We start from the raw sequence: 21,879 nt of genomic DNA on the forward strand, positions 1-21,879 counted from the left end.
TATGTTCTCAATATTGCAACCCCGTTAAATTGATTTTTGGCCCAAAGACAGCATGTTGAGCGTCGATCCTCTCTTGCGATTAGCGCGCCACCTATGAAGAGACTAAGAAAGCGTCGCCAACTTGTATGCTGGGCATGAGGGTGCAAGCTTGTGTGGAAATGGTTGAAAAGCGGTCACAGTCGAACTTGAGTATGATTTCTAGCGTCAAAAAGGGTGATTTCAGCTAGGTTGAATAGAAGGATGATTGTGTAATTTAAAAAAATTCAGAACTTAAACTTACGTTTAACAATACGAACGTCCTGGTCTATTAGAATAAAAAATATAGGAAAGTCTATGGAGTCTTACCACATGCACTCTTGATGTATCTTGGATGTTTTTTTAATCGCTCTTTTATGGAGGCTTTGGATCATTGAGACCACATTCGCCACATATCTTGGATGTGATCTTTTCATAATGTAAGTCCTCCCAGATTTGACTAGGGTCCTTAGATACGATAGTTAGTTAAAACATTAGGAGAGTATCATTTCCTATCCACAATTACGAATTGTATTGTGGCATTTACAAGACAGTTTCATCTATTCGTTCATCTAATGTGTTCTGCTGAACCATTGTAGCATGCATTTTGAATAGCTCTATCCATTGGATGTTTTATTTTTCAAGAGTCCAACAGCGTATCAAACATAAATTAATTTTATTGTAGATCCACTGCATATCACTGCAGATGTGCATCCATACTTATGACCTGAGCATGCTTACGACACGCCGAATGTTCGTCAGTCGTTTTGTGTCCCAAATTTTCTTTCATCGTATTCCTTTCCATTCAAAATAACGACAGCATTACCGTTTCCTTTTTCGTACAAATAGTTTATTTTCCGTTGTGTTACTTGTTGTTGTGATATGTAAAGTTCGTGTACTTGCAACCGTTTAAGTGATGATGTTCACACGTTTCGCTACGTCCGTTTCTAATCATATTCCTCTAAAACTGAAACACGATCTCCCCCTAGCAGCATTCTCAGTACTGATCCGCGTGATGTGAATGTATTTACACGACCGAAACCGAAAACCGAAAAAATCAATGGGAATGATTATGTTGTATGAGTTGGTTGTGTATGTTACTGAATGCAAATCTCGTCTGTCCCATCGAACGGGACCTCACTGTACTGTGCAACACGGTAAGACGGTTTGTGCGTTGTGTGTTTCGTTCGAATCTGCTTAGAACATTACACTACTCCGCTGAACTCCGTAGTGAACGGCAAAACCGGGATCGACCTGTTATGCTATTAAATAAACCGTTCTCACCCCCCTACCACATCTCGCAATTTTACCAATCAACGGAAAAACTAACTACCGAAAATCAACAAACCACTAACAACTGGCGAATGGCAGCCGTACGCCATTCGCACAAAATAAATCCTCAACTCTGTGTGCTTTTTTTTAGCTTCAATCCCTTCATGCGTACTAACTAACGTACGTTAAATAGAACCGTAAGGTGGACGTAGATGCGCCTCATCGACGTTGTTTAAAAAAAAACTGAATTATAATAAAATTACTAAAAACCGGAAACAACCGTCCACCGCGCCCGCTCCCGACGCCAGTCTTACAGCTCGTCGTGCTTCGGTCCCGAAAACTCGTCGTGCGAGATGTAACCGTTCTTGTCCTTGTCCTCGTGCTGGAAGATTTCCTCCACCAGCTTGTCGTGCTCGGCAATCATGTTCTTGATGTCCTCCGACTCCTGGCCACCGTCGGCGGCGACCATCTGTTTCTTCAGGTACTCGCTCACCTCCTCGCGGCTCAGCTGCATGTCCTTGTTTTCGTCGATCTCCTTGAACACGTTGGTGGTTGGGGGCGAGTCACCGATGTTGATGAGCTCCACGTCGAACAGGAGCGTGGCGCCGCCAGGGATGACGTTTCCGGCTCCTCGGTCACCATAGCCGAGCTCTGGCGGGATGGTCAGCTTACGCTTCTCACCTGCAAGATACGCAAAGAAAATGGTAGGTAAGACACTGCAAGGTGATGGAAATGATGCTGAGGGTGTGATTGGGAAAACTTACCGACGCACATGTCTGTCAGTCCCTGGTCCCATCCTTTGATAACCTGGCCGGCTCCGAGCTGGAAGGTGAAAGGCTGGTCACGGTCGAAGCTGTAAGGAGAGACCAAATAAAGCGGAAATTAATAAGATGAGCTGCGTAATTCAGTTATAAAATAAGAAATTAAGAATGTTATTTGAATTGAAAACTTTTTCTTTCACCAAATGAAAGTTTTTGAATAAAATTAAATCGACATATATCTTTGTGAGATAAAAATAGCGCCAAGTGCAAGAGAGAAATCTCCACTTTTATGCAAATAAAACGAGCAACGAGTTCGCAGAGCCCAAAACCCGAATGCAAACGAGTTACATTAAATCATCTCCAAACAGTGCCGTTGATGGGAAAATTATTTTAAAATTGGTACTCTGTATTCGGGGAATTGCACCGACTGCTCTCTTTCTCCCAAAACGCTCTAATCAAACAATGGAGAACCGGAGCATTAAACCCTTGTCTTTTTGTGCCGTCTTTGCTGCTACTTAACACGCTGCAGTGCTACAATGTTATTTTTGTAATTAAAAGCAAATATTAACACATGCCATGTACTTAGCATCCGGCGCGATGTTTGCACCAAAAGATGTAATCGATACGGAAACGATGCTTTCACACCCTTAGAAACACCTTCAGACTGCCGTTTTTTTTCGACGGTACGAAAAATAAATCGGAAGGATTCTTTGAGAAATTGAAACAAGGGTTTCAAGAAACATGTTTCGATCCATCCTCCGTCGCGACTGGCTCGCTTCTGACTAGGGAGAAGGTTTGAGCAAAATAAAACTCTATTCACATTTTACACCAATTGATGGGCGATGTGTGAGAGCGCAACCTTTCCCCCTGCTTTCGCAGGCTCACATGTTCCGAGTTGATCGAAGGGAACAGGTTCGGCAAACTGTTAGCATTAATAATTGAGCAGTGGTTCGATTGGTTTTTAGTTTCGGTTTGCGAAGCGAAAACACCCCGGACGGTGATAATATCGTGAGGTTATCCGTCCTTTCTATCGACACACCTCGGCGGTCCATTTACGCCCGCCTTCTCGCATGGTCTGCCCTGGCTTCCAACGGGGAAAAAAACATCAACACACTTTTGCACCGGCTCAGCAACATCCGGAAAGGGTTACTACCGATTCCGGATCTCTGTTAGGCAAACCCGGGGGAGCAGAAATTCTTCTCGATTTATTTGATGTGAGTTTTTTAAGGCCGATCGAAACGGGGGTGATCCCGTCCGAAGCAGCATCCAGAACCGGAACCTGGAACTGCAGTGCCATCAAATCACTTTGCGTGAAAGCGAGTACCCGTGGTGAGCCGTCGAAGTCGAAGAAACGATACGCCACTTAGTGAAAGTATGGCGCAGTTTTACAAGGCGTCTTTCCCTGTTTTTTTTTTCGCTCTCTACCTCGCACACGTACCGGTTGTAAATAGTGCACTAAGGCCGCAAGTATTTGACAGGACAGCAAAAACAAATAACTTTCGTAAAAGAATTATCCTCACCCGGCGGAAGAACTTTAAGACTACCCTAGCGGGAGTCCGGGCGTTCTCTCGGTTGGCCGGTACGGTTTCGGAAGGCTTCACTAGGTGGTGAATATCTTAATTTTTTAAACCTCATCCGCAGACATACAGGCGGGCGCCGGGAGGAGGACCCGGAGCGTGGTGGAATGGTATCTTATGATGGTCCAGCTGGTGTTCCACGACGGAACGTGGAATTATTCACCGGAATGTTGGGTAATAAAATCAAATAATCATGAGCCCCAATGCCAGTTCGCGCACTGCAACTAAGCAGGTCAGAAAAGGGGTTGTGGAATGATTTTTCAAACTTTTACTGGATCCATATTTGTTCCAGTGAACAGCTGACTTTGAGTGTAATGGAGGTTTGTACGATACAAAGTATTGATTTTCAAAGTTTGTGTTATGGAAGTGATTTTTAAGAATTGTTTTGGGTGTGAAAACATCAACAAGAAAAGATAAATTATTTGTTTAATACACTTTGATTGAAGTAAGTAGTCGCATACTATATGAAATAATGTTAGATGCATCCTGTTGAGCTGATTTATAAAAAAGAAAAAAATAATTTTTATAAATAGAATTATAAAAAATTTATAATTTTAATAAGTTTTTATTCGACGACTCTATGTGTTAGCGACTTTCATCTTTTTAATGCTTTTTTTCACGTATGGACTAATTATAGTGGCTTTATTAATTGATTTAAGGAAGCTATGGCCTATACAGTAGAGGAACCTGCCGATTGAAGATGGTTTTGCAACAAGCACAAGAGCCAAATCCAGAGAAAACCGATTATAGCTGCTTCAAGTCTTACCCATTCTTCTTACTTTTGGAGAAAGACGTTAAAAATCTTACAGAGAACAGATTTGGAACAATACAGTTGTTTTACCGTTCAATATATAAATAAATTGATGGGAACAACCTAGAGCGCTGTATCTGTTGCTTCTGAAGATCTTTGGTGTCTTAGACTAGGGTCTATATAACACTTTTTCACAAGATAAATTATTTTTTTGACCGGGAGCTCGTCGCCAATGAATAAGATTTCCCGCTGGCTTCAGCTGTGATCAATCGTTTCTTTTTTGTATAATTCTATATTAAATGAAAATTATTAAATGAAAATTAATGATATTATTCCCTAGCCAAAACGGCGGTTTAACTGATCGTTAAAGTCTAAACCGAGTAGACAAATCGATGCAGCTGCATCTCACTATACATTCAACAAAACTAGGTTGTCTTATTATTTTTCCCTGCACTGTAACATATTTGGAGCTTATTAAATGCTTCCTGCTTACAAAGATCTGGATTCTATATGAGACTATTTTTGAAGCGATATAAATTTCGAGTAGCTCAGGATTCTTTATACATTGAAATAAATAAATATTACTAAATAATAATAATATATAACCTGCGGCCAAGTGGTAGATGCGACAACGGCGCCGGTCTGAACGGCACCGGTTTCGAACGGGAAGCCGGTCTGGATAGGATTTGAACCCATGTAAAGACCGGCGCCGTTATCGCCTCGGCCACTGGACCACCCCAACCATTAAGTCTAGTAAGCCAGAAATGGCAGGCAAGAGGTCGTTAGGCCAAGAAAGAAGAAGAAGACATAAACTAGCAGCAACACCTGTTCTTAAATTGGTACAAATAAAAGAATTAACAAAGTATTGTCCACAAACCATATTCAACTGTGGTCTTAAAAGCACACGAAGAAAAACATCAATTGGCGCGCGGAAAATTTTCACTGTAATTTGCAACATGAATCATCACGAGCCTACAGTACGAAGGGTGAGCCTGTGACGTCGTCAATATGTCACTCGTCGGGGTTTTATCTCTATTTGCTCATCCCTTATCAGCGGACGATCCCGTCATTAGTGTGCGATGTATATACGTTAAACGATATGCCCCTTCCTCTTCTGCGCTGCAGTTGCAGGCTTCCCATGCGTTGACAGAAATTAGTAGTTTGCATTATTTATGAGCAACCAGCATGGCATAACAGGGGCACGACTTTTCGCCGTTTGTTACACTTTCTTTCCTACATGGTGCGTTGTTTGTTTGGTTTCCACCGCCAGCCGAGTCGAGTCAGCCGCTTTGGAATGGCGGTGAATCTCACCCGCTAACGGTAACTCGAACAGAACTGGGGCACAAGTCCGGGACGTTGGTCGTTTTGCAGCTTTTTGATGCTAATCGAAGGAAAACGCCTCGTACATTTCTTCTCCCAGTGCATGGCTTTCCGGGGTAAGTGCATTACTGTTTTTTTTTTTTTCAGATGGATCGTTTTAAGCAGAAGAAGAACCCTTTGTACGTGTGAAAGAAATGCGACAAAATCTAGGGAGTGCTCGAGGTTGAAGGTTTGCTGCTGGTTCCTCGATTGGTTCGCCGTTACCCGTTATGTTTGGCCGAAGAACGGACGAATATCGCGTTTGATGATGCGTACGTGAATCGCGAACTGACGACGTGACAGCAAACCTTGGTTACGCAACGGTCCTGTCCTGGAACCGGTTTGCGTACTTGGCCGGTGGAGAAAGGTGGTGGAGTTCTCAGCGAATGTATCTTCCAACCTATCCGCTACGTAATAAAGTGTGCTCATCTTTGGTCAACAATCCATGCATATAATGGCATGGCGAAACTTACTAACGGCGAAGAAGAAGTACCGGGTAAACCAATCATCGCTTTTCGAAGGCAAACTTGGCGAAAGGCTGGAGATGCAAATTACGAAATCACTGAGAATCGGGTTTAACAGGATTTTAAACCAGATATCGCTAGTCTCCAATATCACTTCTCTGGTTGCTTCCCAAATACTTAAATATATTATCCTGTTACTAAATTTTAAGGAAAGATCAATTATAAAATTCAAAATTCTACTTTTGCAACCTGTCCTGTGCCTACAGGCGTGATCACACGATAAAAATGACGTGTGGGAAGAATGGTCTTCGCTCGGCAGGATGAATTCCCTTTAAACAAATGCTGCGCTTGGCGAAACATGAAAAATGACATTCATAAACAAATGCTACCGGTCCCCGAGAGGTAACCGCAACCCTAGTTACCATTGCGACCCCGTGCGACATCGTCTACAATATTATCTCACAAGAAATGTGTCACCGAGCGTAGCTCACAAGACAGACGACAACAGTGTCCTATGCCTGATGCCGGAATCTCTGTACAGACGATTACAGACTGAACTGAACCACGTGTTCCGAAGGGAAATACGTTGGCCAATCATATGTAAACCAGAGGCCCGCTCTTACCCCCCAAACACAAAAAGGCATACGGTCCTTGACGTAGCAGACAACCACAACCGGAATTAAGAGGATCATTTTTCCTCCAAAATCCTCACAGACACCATCGTCCTCGTTTTGTGGTGTCGGCTGTCACCTCGAACGAGCAACAGGATTTATCCACCTATATTCGGAAGACACACTTGCCAACTTCCAGCGCTAGCACTTTCCCCCCCCCCCCCCTTAGGAATACCGCTAAATGTCGCGAAAGAGAAACATGGCGCATTTTTTGTGTTGAGGCGCGTTCCCCGATGGATTAGGGGAGGAAAAATCGTTTCCTTGACACATCCGAGCCCACAAAGTGGTTCATCTTCAGTGTTTCTTGTGTCACCGCGTTGATTGAGGCAATTAAAAATCGTCCACCAAATTAGGTGCCTTCGCAGCTAGACCTTGGCATGGGAGAGGAAAAGCGTGATGCGTTCCCTTGTTCCCGGAAGTACGCAAGACTAATTGTGGTCATCAGGAATGGGGAGAGAGATTTCGCACAGCGTGCTACATTCGAACGAGTGGAGAGGACTTGCTTGCTTGAAAGTGAAAACAAAAAACGTAATAAATAAACTGCCTTAAATTGTAAGGTAAAAATGTGAGTGGGCTTTGGATGACGCCGGCCAGTTCCGGAACAATCTTGAGCCGTCCCAGTTTTTTTATAATGTGACCAGGGGATGTATGAAAAAAAAAAACAGACAGGTGAAAGTTGTGAATGAGCCATATTCGAGAGCGCTCTCGTTGTGGAGAACATTTAAAAGAGTGATGCAGTTGACAGGTTCCATATAAAGTAGACAAGTGTGGTGAGTCATGAATAAATCGGGTCATACAAAACGGTTGATGATTCAAACTGTAGGCGAAATGTTATTAGTTTAAAGTAAGCTGAAATACTTATAACAAGTGATATACTACCCAATATGATTGGCAACCATTATTGATTGGCAAACCATTCCGGCATCCATATAGGATCGTACAACACCTGTCCGTCGTAGAATTTAGATCTCTTATCTTCACGATTTCACTAGCAACATTACGAGCCTTTAAAGCTTAGCACAAACTGGAACACAAGCCTGTTCAGGCATAGACGCGTCCCATAAATATATCAATAACCATAATAATAAAAATCACACTCACACGCCTCCGGAAATTATGTACTCAACCGGTATCCCTTCGCGAGGACAAGTGCGGACAAGGAAATACAAAATGTACCGGATGTTGCAAATTTGTTCTTAAAGATTCCTTTCGCATTGCAACATTTCGCATGTCGGTTCTGTTGCTCGCGCTACTTCCAGGGACGATATCCTGAGGCTTTATTTTACGATGCAATCGACAATCGTTCTGTCCTATGCGCTAGACTTTTGGAGGACATAAAAGATGGCGCAGAAAAAAAACACTGTGTCTGTTGCTTGCCTTCCGTGCAGTGCAGGGTTGAAGGTTAGTTTAGCACCGATTGTGTCGGTTGGCATTGAGGAACAGGAGGTTGAGCCATTATTTACGTTTATGATTCGGTTGCATATGTTCAAGGGATTCTGTGTCCCTGTTTATTCTGTTTGGGCTGAGCTGAGTGATACCATGTGTTGAAAAAAATACAACTAAAACATAAGACCCACGAAAAACTTACAAAAAAATATATACTGTGCTATTACCAGCATTGTTTTCGAGGCAAAAAGTACCAAAATTATAAACTTACTCGAAGCAAAGTTTAAAAATATCAAGCACCAAGTCCCCAACCAATCCGTCGCCTGCTCGATCGATCAAATCGCTGTTGTGCTAAAACTTTTATCGCCCTCAACGAAGCACCCCAAACAACCGCTCAGTGGGCAGAGCAAGTGTCGCTAAAACTTTGTGCACTGTTGACAGGATGAATTGCCGCGGGGTGAGACACTTTCTTCGTTGAATTTTCCCTTCACATTGCTCGTCCTTTTAGGGTTTGGTTTGGACTAGCTCGTCTAGGAAAATAAAAAAAACATAGTGAAGGGTGAATACCGTCCGGGAGTTGGTACTACGACACCAAAACACGCAAACACAACCCAGCGTATTCCGGTGAAACGTGGACACAGTGATCTTCGTCAACCGTCGATACGTCAGGCAGCTGACAACGTACAGCATCTTTTTAAAAATGTATCATATGAATTTGGATAGCGTTCTTCGTTTTTTTTGCTCCTCGAGTGTCTGTTATATGGTCTAACCCAAACATTTGGACCACATCTGTAAGATTTGTTTGCACTGGGGGGTCATGTTTTGCACACACGTTGTAGCGCATTTAGGTACAAATGAGATCTTGAAGCTTGGAAAGCTTGCCTCAATTTTACGATTACGCTCCAGCGTTTTCCATGGATAAAACAGTAACATTCCCTCTCCTTGTCTTGCTCTTCACGTTGCTCCAGTGTCTCACTTGAACCCTTTCTGGCTCCAACTCCAACCCTGCTGCTGGATAAATTATTCATTGACCAGAACTCAGCACAACACATGAGCACTACGCTCTCCTTCATCAAAAACCATTTAGATTTATCTCAACTACATGTCAGGAATACGATTGCTGACCGCGCCAATCGATCACGGGATGGTTTTAGTGTTGATTAAAAAGCACCAGCGGTGATGATTCCTAGAACAGGAGGCTCAATTCCGATGTGTTCCTTAAAGAGACGTTTTTAAAGTTTTTCTGTCCTTCAACTCCAACTAGCCTGGCCTTGTGCTGTAAAATCTAAATGTAAAATTATATTACATCGTTCCAAAGCCTTGCTCGCTCGTATCGCCTTATATTCGTCCTGCGGGAGCTTCGTTCCGACCAATTGCGACTCGAAATTGTTGATATTGTGGCAACGAAACAAATGTCGGCACTTGCCACGGAAAATCCACCCGACCGCTTAAACTCTCACATTTATTCCACGCGGATGTTCGGTGTTCCGCCGAAGTAATCCTTTGGCCGAATGCAGCAGATCCCGGTTTTCCGGACTTCGGCGTGTTTGTAGGAAGGGTGCCTACGTTTTTGCACTACTGCTCTTATGAAAATGAGACAAGTGTATCATACATATTAGATTTTTTGCATGAATATCTGATTTATCCAATTGTTTTTATCCTCAATTCGCGAAACCGAGGCTCCACATCCGCCGTGAAGGTGTTGCTTGAATTTTTACTCGCTGCAAAACAGGACTACAAAATGCAAAGCAAACGATGGGCCCTGGGCCGGTAACCCGTTCCACAATACACCCTGCTTAACTGGAATGAAATTGCTTGAAACAACAAACCACCTTGGTTGGACCTCGCTTCCCCGACATCGTAGTGGCAAAAGTTTACAGCATGTGAGCATCCTTGAGTGGCCGATTAAAGGGATTTACCGGAAGCAAACACTGTGTTCGCACTGTGCACACCGTCCTGTAACTGGTACGCCCTGCGCCTCACAGAACAACACTCGACACAGACTCGGTGTGGCAAACGAGATCAAATGGGAAACAAATTTCCCACTCATAAAACATTTTCCACCGCGTGGGCCCGTGAATCTACGAGACGAGCCCTCTTTAGACGAACTCGCTGGAGCCCTGGCGAGGTTTGGAAGCTGTTCAAAATTTTATAATGATGTTATGACGACATCCGGGCGGAACGGGGCGATGCGAGGGAATAACCATAAGAACGCTTAATTTATCACTTTCCCCTAGCGGCATCCGTTTTGCATGGTTTGGAAGGGAAATAATAACACAGACACACATGTTCTCGCTCTTGTGAGAGAGTAAAGGGAAGGTAAAAATTCATCATAAACCCTTCAGCATCCTCATCATCAAGGTGGGTTTGACATGTGGCTGCCAAAAGGTTCTCGGTTGACCACGAACTAGATAGGTAGCGAGATGGCCCTAGACTGCCGGGCCACTTCACTCTCGTGTCTCGTCATAAAAATTGAAACCTTCTACGGTTGAGTTTTCTTTTTATATCATTCCCTCTTTTGCACGAGATGCAAGATGAACAACGTTGAGAGGGCACAACCCACAGCAAGATGCAGTCGAAAGTGTGCAAGGGCACGCTCCAAGACACGCCACAGGGCAGTACAATATTTCCGGAAATTAGCTCGATAGAATGTCATTATCCTGCCGGGGTGTCCTGTCAACGGTGCCGCGTGCTTCGGCTCGGTTGGCTTCCTTGGTGAGATGAGCGAAAGAATGTGTTCTTATCATGGCACGCGCGTAGGTAACGGTGGCACGCTTCTTCTGCAGGATGTCGTCTTTTGAGATTTATTCACTTAGCCGTTCTTGCAGCTCGACCAGAATGACCTGATTATGTTTCAATTTGTCGCTACTTGCAGATGAGCAGAGCTAGAAGAAGGGGTTCGGATGACGCTCATAAAACTTGCGGTAGTCCACACAATGATGGATCCACATTAAAGAAAAGTTTAAAGATGCAGTTTAGGTTTTAATGGCGGTTTCGGAACGCTAGATGATGACATTATTCTATCACAAAAATATCTAAGGACTTTTATAAGGGTTAAATCAAATTCTGATTCTGGAGGTTGATAATAAAAGTCTCGTTATGAATATGTATGCTGCCGTACTCCAGCTCAAACGCCTCGCTTTGTACCTACGTCCTGATTGATTGAATTCACCTCTAAAATTCCCAGCGCTATTTAGCATCTGACTTCTTTAACAGCACGCTGCCTTTTGCCGGATACCTCCACGCCGAATTCTTGCAACAGGATCCCGTCCCATACATCAATGGACGCAGTGATTTTCCTGGCATTACATCAGCAATCACTCATGTTTTCCCTACCGGGTAGCAACAATCAAACCCAGTCCCACCGATGGGACCTTGGGGGAAAAAAGCCAACCGATAACATGTGCACCAGCAGTCCTTAATTTGGTTCCCTTTTCTTGAAAAACTCCATACGGAACCATCGTAGTACACTTCCATCGATTCGGGTTTTACTGCAGCACGGGACGGAAACGATCGTGCAGACAACGCGAACCCGACCCCAAGCATAAGAATCTCAACAGCGCGATCTGCTTCATAATTGATGAGATTGAAGTTCATCTTTCAGGCCTTCTACCGTTTTTATCCGCTCGTTCGCTTTCCGTCCCACTCACCATCTCTACGGTGGTGTTCGCTCACTACCCTACGCAACGCCTTCGAGGGGTTGCAATATGACAAAACTTGATATCCTGATGCGAGACCATTCGTCCCCGAGGACGATAAAAACATATAGCTCCTGCGGCAAGGTGGATGGTACAAACGCACACTAACCACCGACGTGCTGTGGCCGGAAAAACAGCAAAAAAAAGGCTAGCAAAGCGGCCTCTCCACATTATGTCCCATTTTCCGGACGCTTGAGCAATGTTCGTGCCAGGCTCCTTTAACCGGACGGACGAGCGACGAACCATCCCCTCGGTTGGGCTCCTGAATCTCCGTCGTTCATCGCGACCGCTTCGTAGACAATTCCTCCCGCTCTGCATCTGGGATCGTGTTGCCCGTGGTTTTCGCGATTTTCGTTCGCTTGCAAAACTCTTTCGCTCCACTTACACAAGGCACGGGTATTTATTTTTTCGCTGGGAAGATTTTTTTCTTCACTGTCTTGTCGGCCCGCTAGAGGATTTGCTACAATATCCTGGTCACTGTTCGCGCCCGGTTCGGCCCACATGAATAATAAACATGTTACTGGGCGGGTGACATTAAAGTGCTACTAAAACACCGGTTGCGATACTTTGCGCTCGTTCGCCATAAGGCGCACACAGGACATTGCGATCTTCTTGAGGTCCTTTTTTATGCTGCACCAGTGTACTAGTGCTACACGGTGCCATTACCGACCGACGGCGTAAATGACATTCTTCCGTGTCGCTCTCGAATAAGTCGGATTAATTTTCAAATTGACCATTGGGAGTGGTGTGTGTGGGTGTGTACTTGAGCCTTGTGCTGTGGTATGGTGGTTTGGGGGGCCTTTTTTACAATAAATCTTACAGAACGTTGGTTTGGTAGCTGGACACCTTTTTGTCTTGAGAAGTACATTAAGCTTAAGTGGTAAAATGGGTAAGTACAGTAAGCAAAGAAGACCCAGCTTAAGTGGTTCAAGTGCAGTTAATGCACTTAGAAGATTATGTTCATCTCCATAATCTCCATAATGGTGCATTAATATTAAAATCAGTAAACAAAATACTTTTAAGCACTTTTCAAGTAAAAATTAAATAATTCGAACTTGATAATTCGTTTTGGTTTAATTTGAAAACTTCTCCTTGATATGTCCATCGAAGTGACTTATAAGTTTAAAGTTCATGTGGTCATTCAGGATAATTTTTCCTGGTTTTGGTCATCAAGAGATTTTGCCGCCTTTGAAGACTTAATTTACCTAAATAATATCTTAGCTCAATCCTGCTTCCTTGGTACAAACCTCTCCAGAATTCTGAAGATTACTACACAATAAACGTTCAACGATCAAAGCTTTAATTTGGAACTCTTATTAATCGAGCTTTTGCATACCTTAGGGAGCTGGATGCATTACTTTATGAGGCCTCTTCATAGCTTCTTGATAAAATCCCATGACAATATGCCTCTTAAACCGCTTAGATCTGTTAATTCTGTAATAGATTATCCTTTGGGTATGTCTTGGGTCAATGTATTTGGCGCTGATATTAACTGGTGGGTCAACCGGTATTGAATCTCATACGTAGTACTGACTATTCATCATCGGGTAAACTAACTCCAGGGAACCAGTGCTGGTAGACCAAGACCTCTTGAGATTTGACCCTCGACTTATAGTTTCAAGCTATAGCTTTGAAGAAGCTTTGTGATCCTTACGCTTTCCATGTAAGGTGTATGAATGTTATATACTGCAGTACAGAACCGGGTATCCCGGTGGTTCAAGCATCAGCAGCGTATGTCTTCCCAAGGCAGGACCGTGATAAAAATCTCCCCCCGTAGTGAGAACTGACTATTAAACTATTAAAAATTAAGCTCAGTAAGCCAGTTCTGGCAGGCATGACCGAAGAGGTCGTTAGGACAGGAAGAGACAGAGAGACTCCTTTAGAAATGAAATCTGAATTATCAACTCTTCACTGTCCGATTACCTGTGTCGTGTTCACATTCATATTATATGTTCCTACCTGACCCAGACGGTGAGCTCAAGCTATACATAACATGAACCGAAGATGGAATGTTGGAAATCAGATCGTGCCTTACTGAATTGACGTTGATTTCTGCATTCCGGAAGGCACGAAAACTCAGGAAGGCAATACACCGCCATACCAGCAAAGCTGTTCATCTGCCTTGCACTTGCACCGTAATAAAATATAAAAAACAAACATAATCTACCTTGTTTCTAGCATTGTTTCCTAAGCAAATCAGGTGGTAATGAACGCATTGCTTCAAATATTCCAACCAACCATATCAATGATGTAAAAGCCGAACACGTCTATTTGCACAAGCTGCATTACATGAAAGGGTGCATTCAACAATTAAACAAAACTATTTTTTCCCTCACTCGCCCTAGCGAATAGTTTCTTCCCCCTTAAACCACCAGGCGAGAGTTCGGTTCCGGATAGTTGTAGTACTTCAAGCAGCAAATACGAAGCTCCGTTTGCAGTTTCGGTAGGGCGCCTATCGCAGCTGCAACAGAATGTGCTCATCATGTTTGTTTTTTTGCATCGTCTCTTCTTTCCCTATGCTCTGTTCCCCCCCCCCCTCCTATTGTTAGACATTTGGACAGTTCCCACGTGCAATTGGCGGGAAATAAAACATGCATTTCACTTCCTTTGGACTGTTTTTCTCTTTCCTCCACCTTGCCTTCTTGTGGTGCTTCTTCCTGAATCACGAAGCACGGCGCATGATTATGGCTTTCTATTTCAATGCACTGCAAAACAACGATCGAGCATGCGCTGGCTCGGTTGTCTCGCCTTCCGGACACGATTTAATCCGCGACCTCTGGACGAGCCGGTAAAGGCAAGACGCGACGGCCAATACTAGACTGGTGAAATGCGCGAAAACTGCCACGGGAGCCACGAGTCCTAGGAAGGAGCCAACAAAAAAAAGCAACAAACAGCTAAACAAACTTTCTATCTCTGCGTTTGGAGGAATGTCTTCGCTTTGTGTGCAACGGAAGCACTCGGCACGGCTGGCTCACGTTTTGTGCGGGTTTTTTCATTACAGCGACAGTTTGGCTTTTTTCTTACCGCTCCATGCGTTAATCGCAATGTAAAACACGTCACCTAACGTGCGGTGGGGTGTTTTTTTTTTAATGCTAGTGGTGCGTTTCTGCAGGCGCCATCACTGAAACGCTCGTGAAGCCTTTTCAAACCTCCAGTTTTAGTAAAATGTTGTGGAAGTGAAAGTCCCCAGTGCACGGGTGTTAGCAAAACATTCCCCAATTCTTTCAACCCCTCCTCCGGGGTGGCGCTACCCTGCTTATGTTTACCGCAAGCGTCACAAATAATCGCTGAGCGATTGTAGGAGATTGCCACGCTAGGACCATTGGACCGATAACGATACGCCAAAGAGTTAAACCTTAAAGCTCGCGCGCTTCCAAACTCCGCAGGTGTGCTTAGGCCACCGTTTACGTAATACCACGTCGGTACTAAAACCATGTGCCATGTTTCAGCTGGAATGCATTCGGGAATGTGTGTGGAGACTCTTCAATTATCCGGCAGATAGTTTGAATAATTGAAAGGCTGCACCGGAGAGCGGCTTCGCTGGCTGCTTGGACGTGCCAGCTAGTTGCGTACCGGCAAGCAGCCAAATCCAAGTAGCGCCTACTTGGACTTTTCCACCTGTGCTTGTTAGTGTCGTTGAGGATCGTTTAAAATCGTTATGCATTCAATGGAAGATGTATTATGCATGCAGGCATGCACAAAAATACGACAATCCGCAACCGGAACGAGGTATCGGTGATTACTTCTGCATTAACGACATGCGCCACGAGACGCGATCGTATGCCGGCCCCAAAATGCGCGCATACACACATCTAATTGAAAGTCCCAAGACAACTTCTGCACCATCACAGCCCCGCACAGGAATATCCGGAATATTGACCCTAATCTGCGCAATTAGCGTTTGGCACCGTTGCGTACGGGAGTTTACGTAATAAAGAAATGTTGGGGGATTTTATGAGCCAGTCTGGCTTAATGACAACCTTCGCGCCACAATGTTTCAATTTTTACGTGTGCTCGAATAGTGATGGGAAGCGATCATTAAGTACGGAACGGCGTCATGCTTTCAGGTTTGCCGCAGAACGTAACGATGAGAAAGTATGTCCTCCGGAGGATGAAAGAAATGTGCCGCTAGCGTTTGAAAGTGTTTAGCCGTTGGATAAATCATTAATTTTCTCTTCATAAAACTCTGTATAAACATCGCAAAAGAGTTAGTAATCTGTCACGCACAGTTAGAGCGCTGATGTTGGGACAATCTCATGTACTCTTTTTAGTCATTGAAGCTTAACATTTCCAGTACGCTGTACGGGCGTACAACATCGCACAATTAAGATTTTCCACAAGAACGACACTGTCATTGGCAGACTTATTCATACGAACGATCGGTTTCACTTTTCTGATAGACCCGTTCAATCGTGTCATACCTTTTCCGATGTAGACAATGCTCATATCTGCACCATCTCCATGACCCTTCTCCCCAACAGAATGATAATTTGACGGACGCACCGGAGCTCGCACCGGGTATCGGAAGCGCTTGTTCCGTTTTCCCTACCCCGTGTATAGCGTTCTTTCGTAAGAGCGCTACCGGTGGGGGTTTCCGAAATCCGATGCCATCACCCTTCCGAGTCAGGTGCGTAGCGTAGGAAAATTCAGTCACTCAAGAAAATGTGCTATTCCCACAACAAATCTGTCTCGCTCGTTGGGCCAGATGGAGGGGAGCAACAAAAAGCTGGTAGGCCAGTAGCATTATTATGGCCAAACTCTCGCGAGGGATGCCATAAATCGTTTTACGGATGGTACCCACCACTGACGGAGCTCTTTTTAAGCGGAAAACACTCCCACCGCTTGCAGATTCCTCAGGGCTGTTTGAGGCTCATTCATAAATGATGAGGTCAAATCGCTCATTCTCGTGACACCGTCAAGCGTCTTGTGGATGCGTCTTTTTATGGTGGAAACTTGTTCGAAGCATGTCACCGTAATTATTGTGGAAAATTCTGTAATTTGAAAGTTTTAAAATGAATTTAAGTAAATATGTACTTTTAAGCTCCAAAAGAGTGCATCAGGTCAGAGAATCCAGACAATTGATTAATCTGACACTGTTATCGCCTTTGACCAATAAATCAAAACTCATAGATAAGCATCAGAATAACATGTTAAAGGCCCACATCATCACAGCACCTACAGAGCAACCTTCGTGTTAGCGTTTGCACCATTGTTGGGACGTCCACTGAGCAAAGACCAGCGACCAGTCCCCAGTCCAGACACGTTTGGCGTACGCAATGCGGTTTTCCATTCAACAGCGCGCGTGAAAAGCTTTATTGAGAGTTGGTAATTTATGGCAAATTGTAAAATGTATGGCCTCAGGCAGCCTTCCATGTAAAGGCTGTTTCAGGGAGTTCGACACACAGACGCGCTCGAGCCATGGTAAATCGGTGGTCACGAGTTAAAAGTGAATGACAAAATTTGTACCACAGTCGGCACCTTTCGGAGGGCGAAAAATGGGACCAAAGGATTATCAGCTGCATGTTACCGTGTCAGGTGGACACCGTTCGTCTGGACGGTCGGCATCAATTTTCCTCGCTACACCCCCCCCCCCCCCCTCCAGGCGAATGCATCCGCCGCGATAAGCCCGCGTTCAATGGGTACCCATTACACCAACCATTTGTTCCGGGTCTAACTTTTCCTAGGGTTCACTTAACACACACAGGCCAAAAGCATGGTGCGTTGACATAATTAGACCATTGGCGTAGGTAGGTTTTAACACATTTTCTCTTCTTCTTCACACACACACACACACGAGCTATCCCCTTGAATGCTAGTGTCACCCCAGCACACTGTCTGCCCTGTATCTGGAGGCCTACCTGGAGTCGAATTTGGTTCCATCGGTGAGCTTGCCGGTGTAGTGCATCGTCAGCATGTCGCCATTCTTTGATTTGGTTGTGCAGCCCTCCGGTACGCTGACCACTTCCACCTTCAGCTTCGACTCGCAGATGGCCACCGCCACCAGGCACGAAATAATGACGAGTTTGGAAAGCATCTGGAAGAGTAATGGAGGTAATGAACGAGATTATTACGGTGGAAGGGCATTGATTAAATTAATATACGAAACATAATTCATGAATTTAACTAAAATCGTTTCTGCAAAATTAAATTAGTGCTGAAATAAGTGACCAGCCTTTAAATACTTGGAAGACTTTCATCATACTAAAATATGATTAATCGTTAAACGCGTTCATTAGTTCTAGTACACCCAGTTGGTAGAATTCCTCCTGATATTTGTGGCCCCCAATCTTCACGCACAGCACATTAATATTCCAGCTGGAACAACAAATGTTATAATCAATAGAAAAAAAAACCTCCAATAAACTGTACCGCCACCAAAGCTGCAACCGTGTGCAACCTATAACGCTATCACGTTAACCTTGCGCACTCGTGAACTTCAGTTTGTACGATAAGAAACCTTACGTAACGATCGTGTGCAACGATCGAACTGCAGCAAACTGCAAACGGTAAATTAGGCAAGCAAGAATATGGACATGACAACCGTACGAAGCAAGCGATAAATGCACCGCATCGCGTTTGACCTTGCACTTGCCACTATAGCCGAGGAGGCTACCACGGTCTGTTTGCATTCTACCACGATCGTGACCGTGTTACCAGTACCAGGTACTCGCTGGTGAAATACGTTTAAGATCGTCTTAAAGTCTGATCATGATGCTGTTGCCTACTTCCAGGCCAAACCCATCCGATCGTTTTAAGATCCACCGCATAACGGCATTTAAAAGCCACTGCGCGGTATACACACACTCCATCGAGAAACACCTGGAACTTTGTGGAGCTGGAATCTCCCGAGCTTCCCCGCAATGGAACGCGGTTTTTGGCATCGCTGGGGCACAATTTCGAAACGTTCACTTTTTCACCTGGCCAGTAACTTCATGCCCGGCCGTGGTTGTTTTGCTCGGTGCAGCACCTATTTATCCGGTTTGCAGCGAAACCGGATCCGTACCCAAGATCCGGGAATGGTCCGTGGAAACGATTTCTAGCGTTTTCGATGTGGCCACACTACTAACCTTTTACGTTGCTGGATGTTTTGTTTTTTACCTACGACACAGTTGGTGGACACTGTTAAACTAAACTGCAATGTCTCTAACGGTTGTGTAAAATAAAATAAAGCTTAACAAACGGCACCAAACACCAAAAAACCACCGTCACCGCGGGAACTGAAGACTACTGGAAGTTGAAGACGCAACTACTAGGAAAGCACCAACCGCCGTCGCCAGCGAGCAGATTGAAAGTAGTCCAGATTGCTCCCGGGCAGTAAACTTTCTTCGCGACCTAACCGTCCGTCCTATCGCTCGGATGCCGAAGCTGGTTCCTTGCTGCTTGGAGGGGGGGGGGGGGAGTAGGCAACACTTCATCCCCCCCATATGCCCGGTTTGGAGCAAGGGACCGGTTCATGCTTTGCTTGCTTATGTTGCACCACTACCACCTCCAGCGGGATACATCCGGCCGTCTCGGTTTGGCACCCGTCTGTGCTATTTCCTTTTCGTGCTGCACGAACATCTCCGTCTTGCGTGAACTCGCGACCGTTCCCTGCGCTAGCTCCCTTTCATTCGCTCAAACTCACGCACGCAAAAACATGCTGATACGGAAAAGCATGAACGACAGCGGCGATGACGTTACAGCTGGCAAACAATGGACAGAAAATTTACAAATCGCGCCACGTTGGAAGTGCCCGGAACACGATCACTTGAAGATTGCGGTTCTTGGAACCGGATGTGTCTTAGAATATGACTTCTTGGAATGAAGATTTGTGCTACAGTAAGTAGATTAGCAGTTGAAGCATCTATGGACTGTTTGTCTTCCTTTTTTTTTTGACAACCATAAGTTCCAAGACCCAACCTCCAATCACAACGTGTCGAAATGAGCCGGTGCGTAAGCAAATCTTTCCTCACTCACCGTATAAGCAACAGAGAAAAACCACCCAGAACACAATCTTATTCACAGCTTGCGCACTCACCTTGACTGTCGCGGGCTATCACTTTTCTACTACTAACTATCGTTGCGTTGGAATTCGCCGTCCTATACACAGGCGCACGCACCGCTTAGCTCAGTTGTACGCTTGTAACGCCAAACTGCAACAATCGTAGCATACAATACCAACGCATGGCGGGCCAGTATAGATGGTATGGTAGCACTGTGTGGGTGCGTTTACCATATCTTGTCAAAGTACAATTGATGAATTTTTTCTGCTAGATTACATTGTTTTACACTTTGAGCGGTGACTTGTAATTTCGTTGTTTTCTGATCATTGATAATTTTGAGCAGCATAATTATTTAACCCATCTGCATCGTAATTTGAATGTAAAATGAATCTGTTGATGAGCACATTTAATTTTAAAATCGCTACAAAAATAAGAAAAACGGTTTCATAACATATTTTTCTATTATTTCGGGTTAGTAAAATAGCTAAAAAAAATTTACACCCTATTCTACTGTGCAATGTGAGGTTCCGACAGTACTCATACCAGTGCACAGCACTTGCGGCTTAAAAAAATGTACGTTTTGGTCGAATGAACACTTTGGCGCAGTGGGTGTGTGTGTGTTGTTTTGAATCAGGTGGTGAAGCAAGGTGATCATCTACTTTTACATTACATGAAAAGTCTACAGATAAAGTGCATTAATGAGAATTTTTCAAATATTTTACATTAAATCAGCAATATTTACTTTGCAAGATGACAGTGTATCCCCTATTTTAAGAATGATTTTAAAATTCTTCCTCTTCATGTTGCCATATAACCCCTTATATGAACGTTTAATTTCGATTTCCTGACTGAAAATGAAAGTTGCTTAAGGTAAATTCAAGTCACAGAAATCCAGAAATGGCAGGCCCCAGGCATAGCTGTCGTACTCCATAAAATATGTAAATTTTTTTGATGATTCTTGAAAGCTTAATATATTATTCCAAATAGAAGTTATTGAGCAATACCTAATATCCTCTTTAAGAACAAAGCCTCAATAAACAAATTTAAAATCAAAATAGCAAACTAAAACCTAGTTCAATAAATCCAGTAGAAACACTCCTGCTTGAATTCATTCCACATCAGCAACAGGTCCGTTAGGATGAACAGCATTTCGCCTGTCTGTCTCACATTATGCTACCACTCGCTTTGACGAGGGCAGAGCATAGCCTTTCCTATGCTCTGTTATGCTTTTTATGCTGGTGAGAGAAGGCCTATCTGACATTCTCTTTCATGTTGTAAGGGAAGATATCACATGCCCTGTTATACTCCTTGGCTCAAGAGAGACAAATGTTGGTCGCGATAAAATGCTTCAGAAAAAGACCTAATAGAAAAAAAAACCTGATTCGATGTGATGGAAGTGACTTCAACGTTAAAGTAAAACTGATGGTTTCATTAGGGTTTTGTATAAAATATAGGTTTATAATAGATTACATGTAGCTTCCTTCTGCTGGACACGAACAATTTACATATTCAGCGGATGCATATTTGTTTGAAAATTTTAATCGTATAATTACTTTCTATTATGCCCCTAAATGTATGCAATTAGTTGCTTACATGTTTGAAACGGTTGAGAAGGGGCAGTTAGATATTAATTGCGTACCGATCGTGCTGATAATTTAATCGAGCATTGTATTAGAACATTTTTCAATTAGTATTACTAAAAAACGATTTTTTTGTTTAAAAAAAAATTGTAGGAATTGGTACACAATTCTACTTCTCTTCTTCTTCCTTGGCACTACAACCTCTAGAGATTTCGGCCTGCCATTTCTGGCTTTTTGTGACTTAATTTTACCCATAGTAAAATAGTCGGCTTTACGTACGGGGACGCGGTCTGGATGGGAATTGAACTCCGGCCCTGCCGTGTGAACACCGGCGCCGCTGAGCCTCGGCCACCGGACCGCCCC

At 44.0% G+C, this 21,879-nt stretch overlaps 1 protein-coding gene across 3 annotated transcripts; it reads right to left on the minus strand.

Moving 5' to 3' along the window:
• Positions 1-843: 843 nt before the first annotated feature.
• Positions 844-20,145, minus strand: LOC118513595 (FK506-binding protein 2). Of its 3 annotated transcripts, none has more exons than XM_036059596.1 (4): positions 19,972-20,145; positions 17,813-17,988; positions 2,052-2,140; positions 844-1,968 (listed from the first exon to the last, which is right to left on the minus strand). In XM_036059596.1, the coding sequence occupies exons 2-4, from the start codon at positions 17,986-17,988 to the stop codon at positions 1,598-1,600; spliced, it is 636 nt and encodes a 211-aa protein (XP_035915489.1). In that variant the 5' UTR covers positions 19,972-20,145; the 3' UTR covers positions 844-1,597. The 3 variants fall into 3 exon arrangements, with proteins under 3 accessions (XP_035915489.1, XP_035915488.1, XP_035915485.1); XM_036059595.1 differs by having other exon boundaries at positions 19,911-20,066; XM_036059592.1 differs by lacking the exon at positions 19,972-20,145 and adding an exon at positions 19,022-19,287.
• Positions 20,146-21,879: the final 1,734 nt, after the last annotated feature.

The sequence above is a fragment of the Anopheles stephensi genome, chromosome 3 (genome assembly GCF_013141755.1).
Source record: "Anopheles stephensi strain Indian chromosome 3, UCI_ANSTEP_V1.0, whole genome shotgun sequence".
Classification (NCBI taxonomy): domain Eukaryota; kingdom Metazoa; phylum Arthropoda; class Insecta; order Diptera; family Culicidae; genus Anopheles; species Anopheles stephensi.

Excerpts from the sequence above, each read along its gene's own strand:
- LOC118513595 (XM_036059596.1), bottom strand. The coding sequence starts at position 17,988 with ATGCTTTCCAAACTCGTCATTATTTCGTGCCTGGTGGCGGTGGCCATC. Across the intron at positions 2,141-17,812 it reads GGAACCAAATTCGACTCCAG|CTTCGACCGTGACCAGCCTT; the intron begins GTAGGCCTCCAG and ends CTCTCCTTACAG. Across the intron at positions 1,969-2,051 it reads ACTGACAGACATGTGCGTCG|GTGAGAAGCGTAAGCTGACC; the intron begins GTAAGTTTTCCC and ends CGTATCTTGCAG.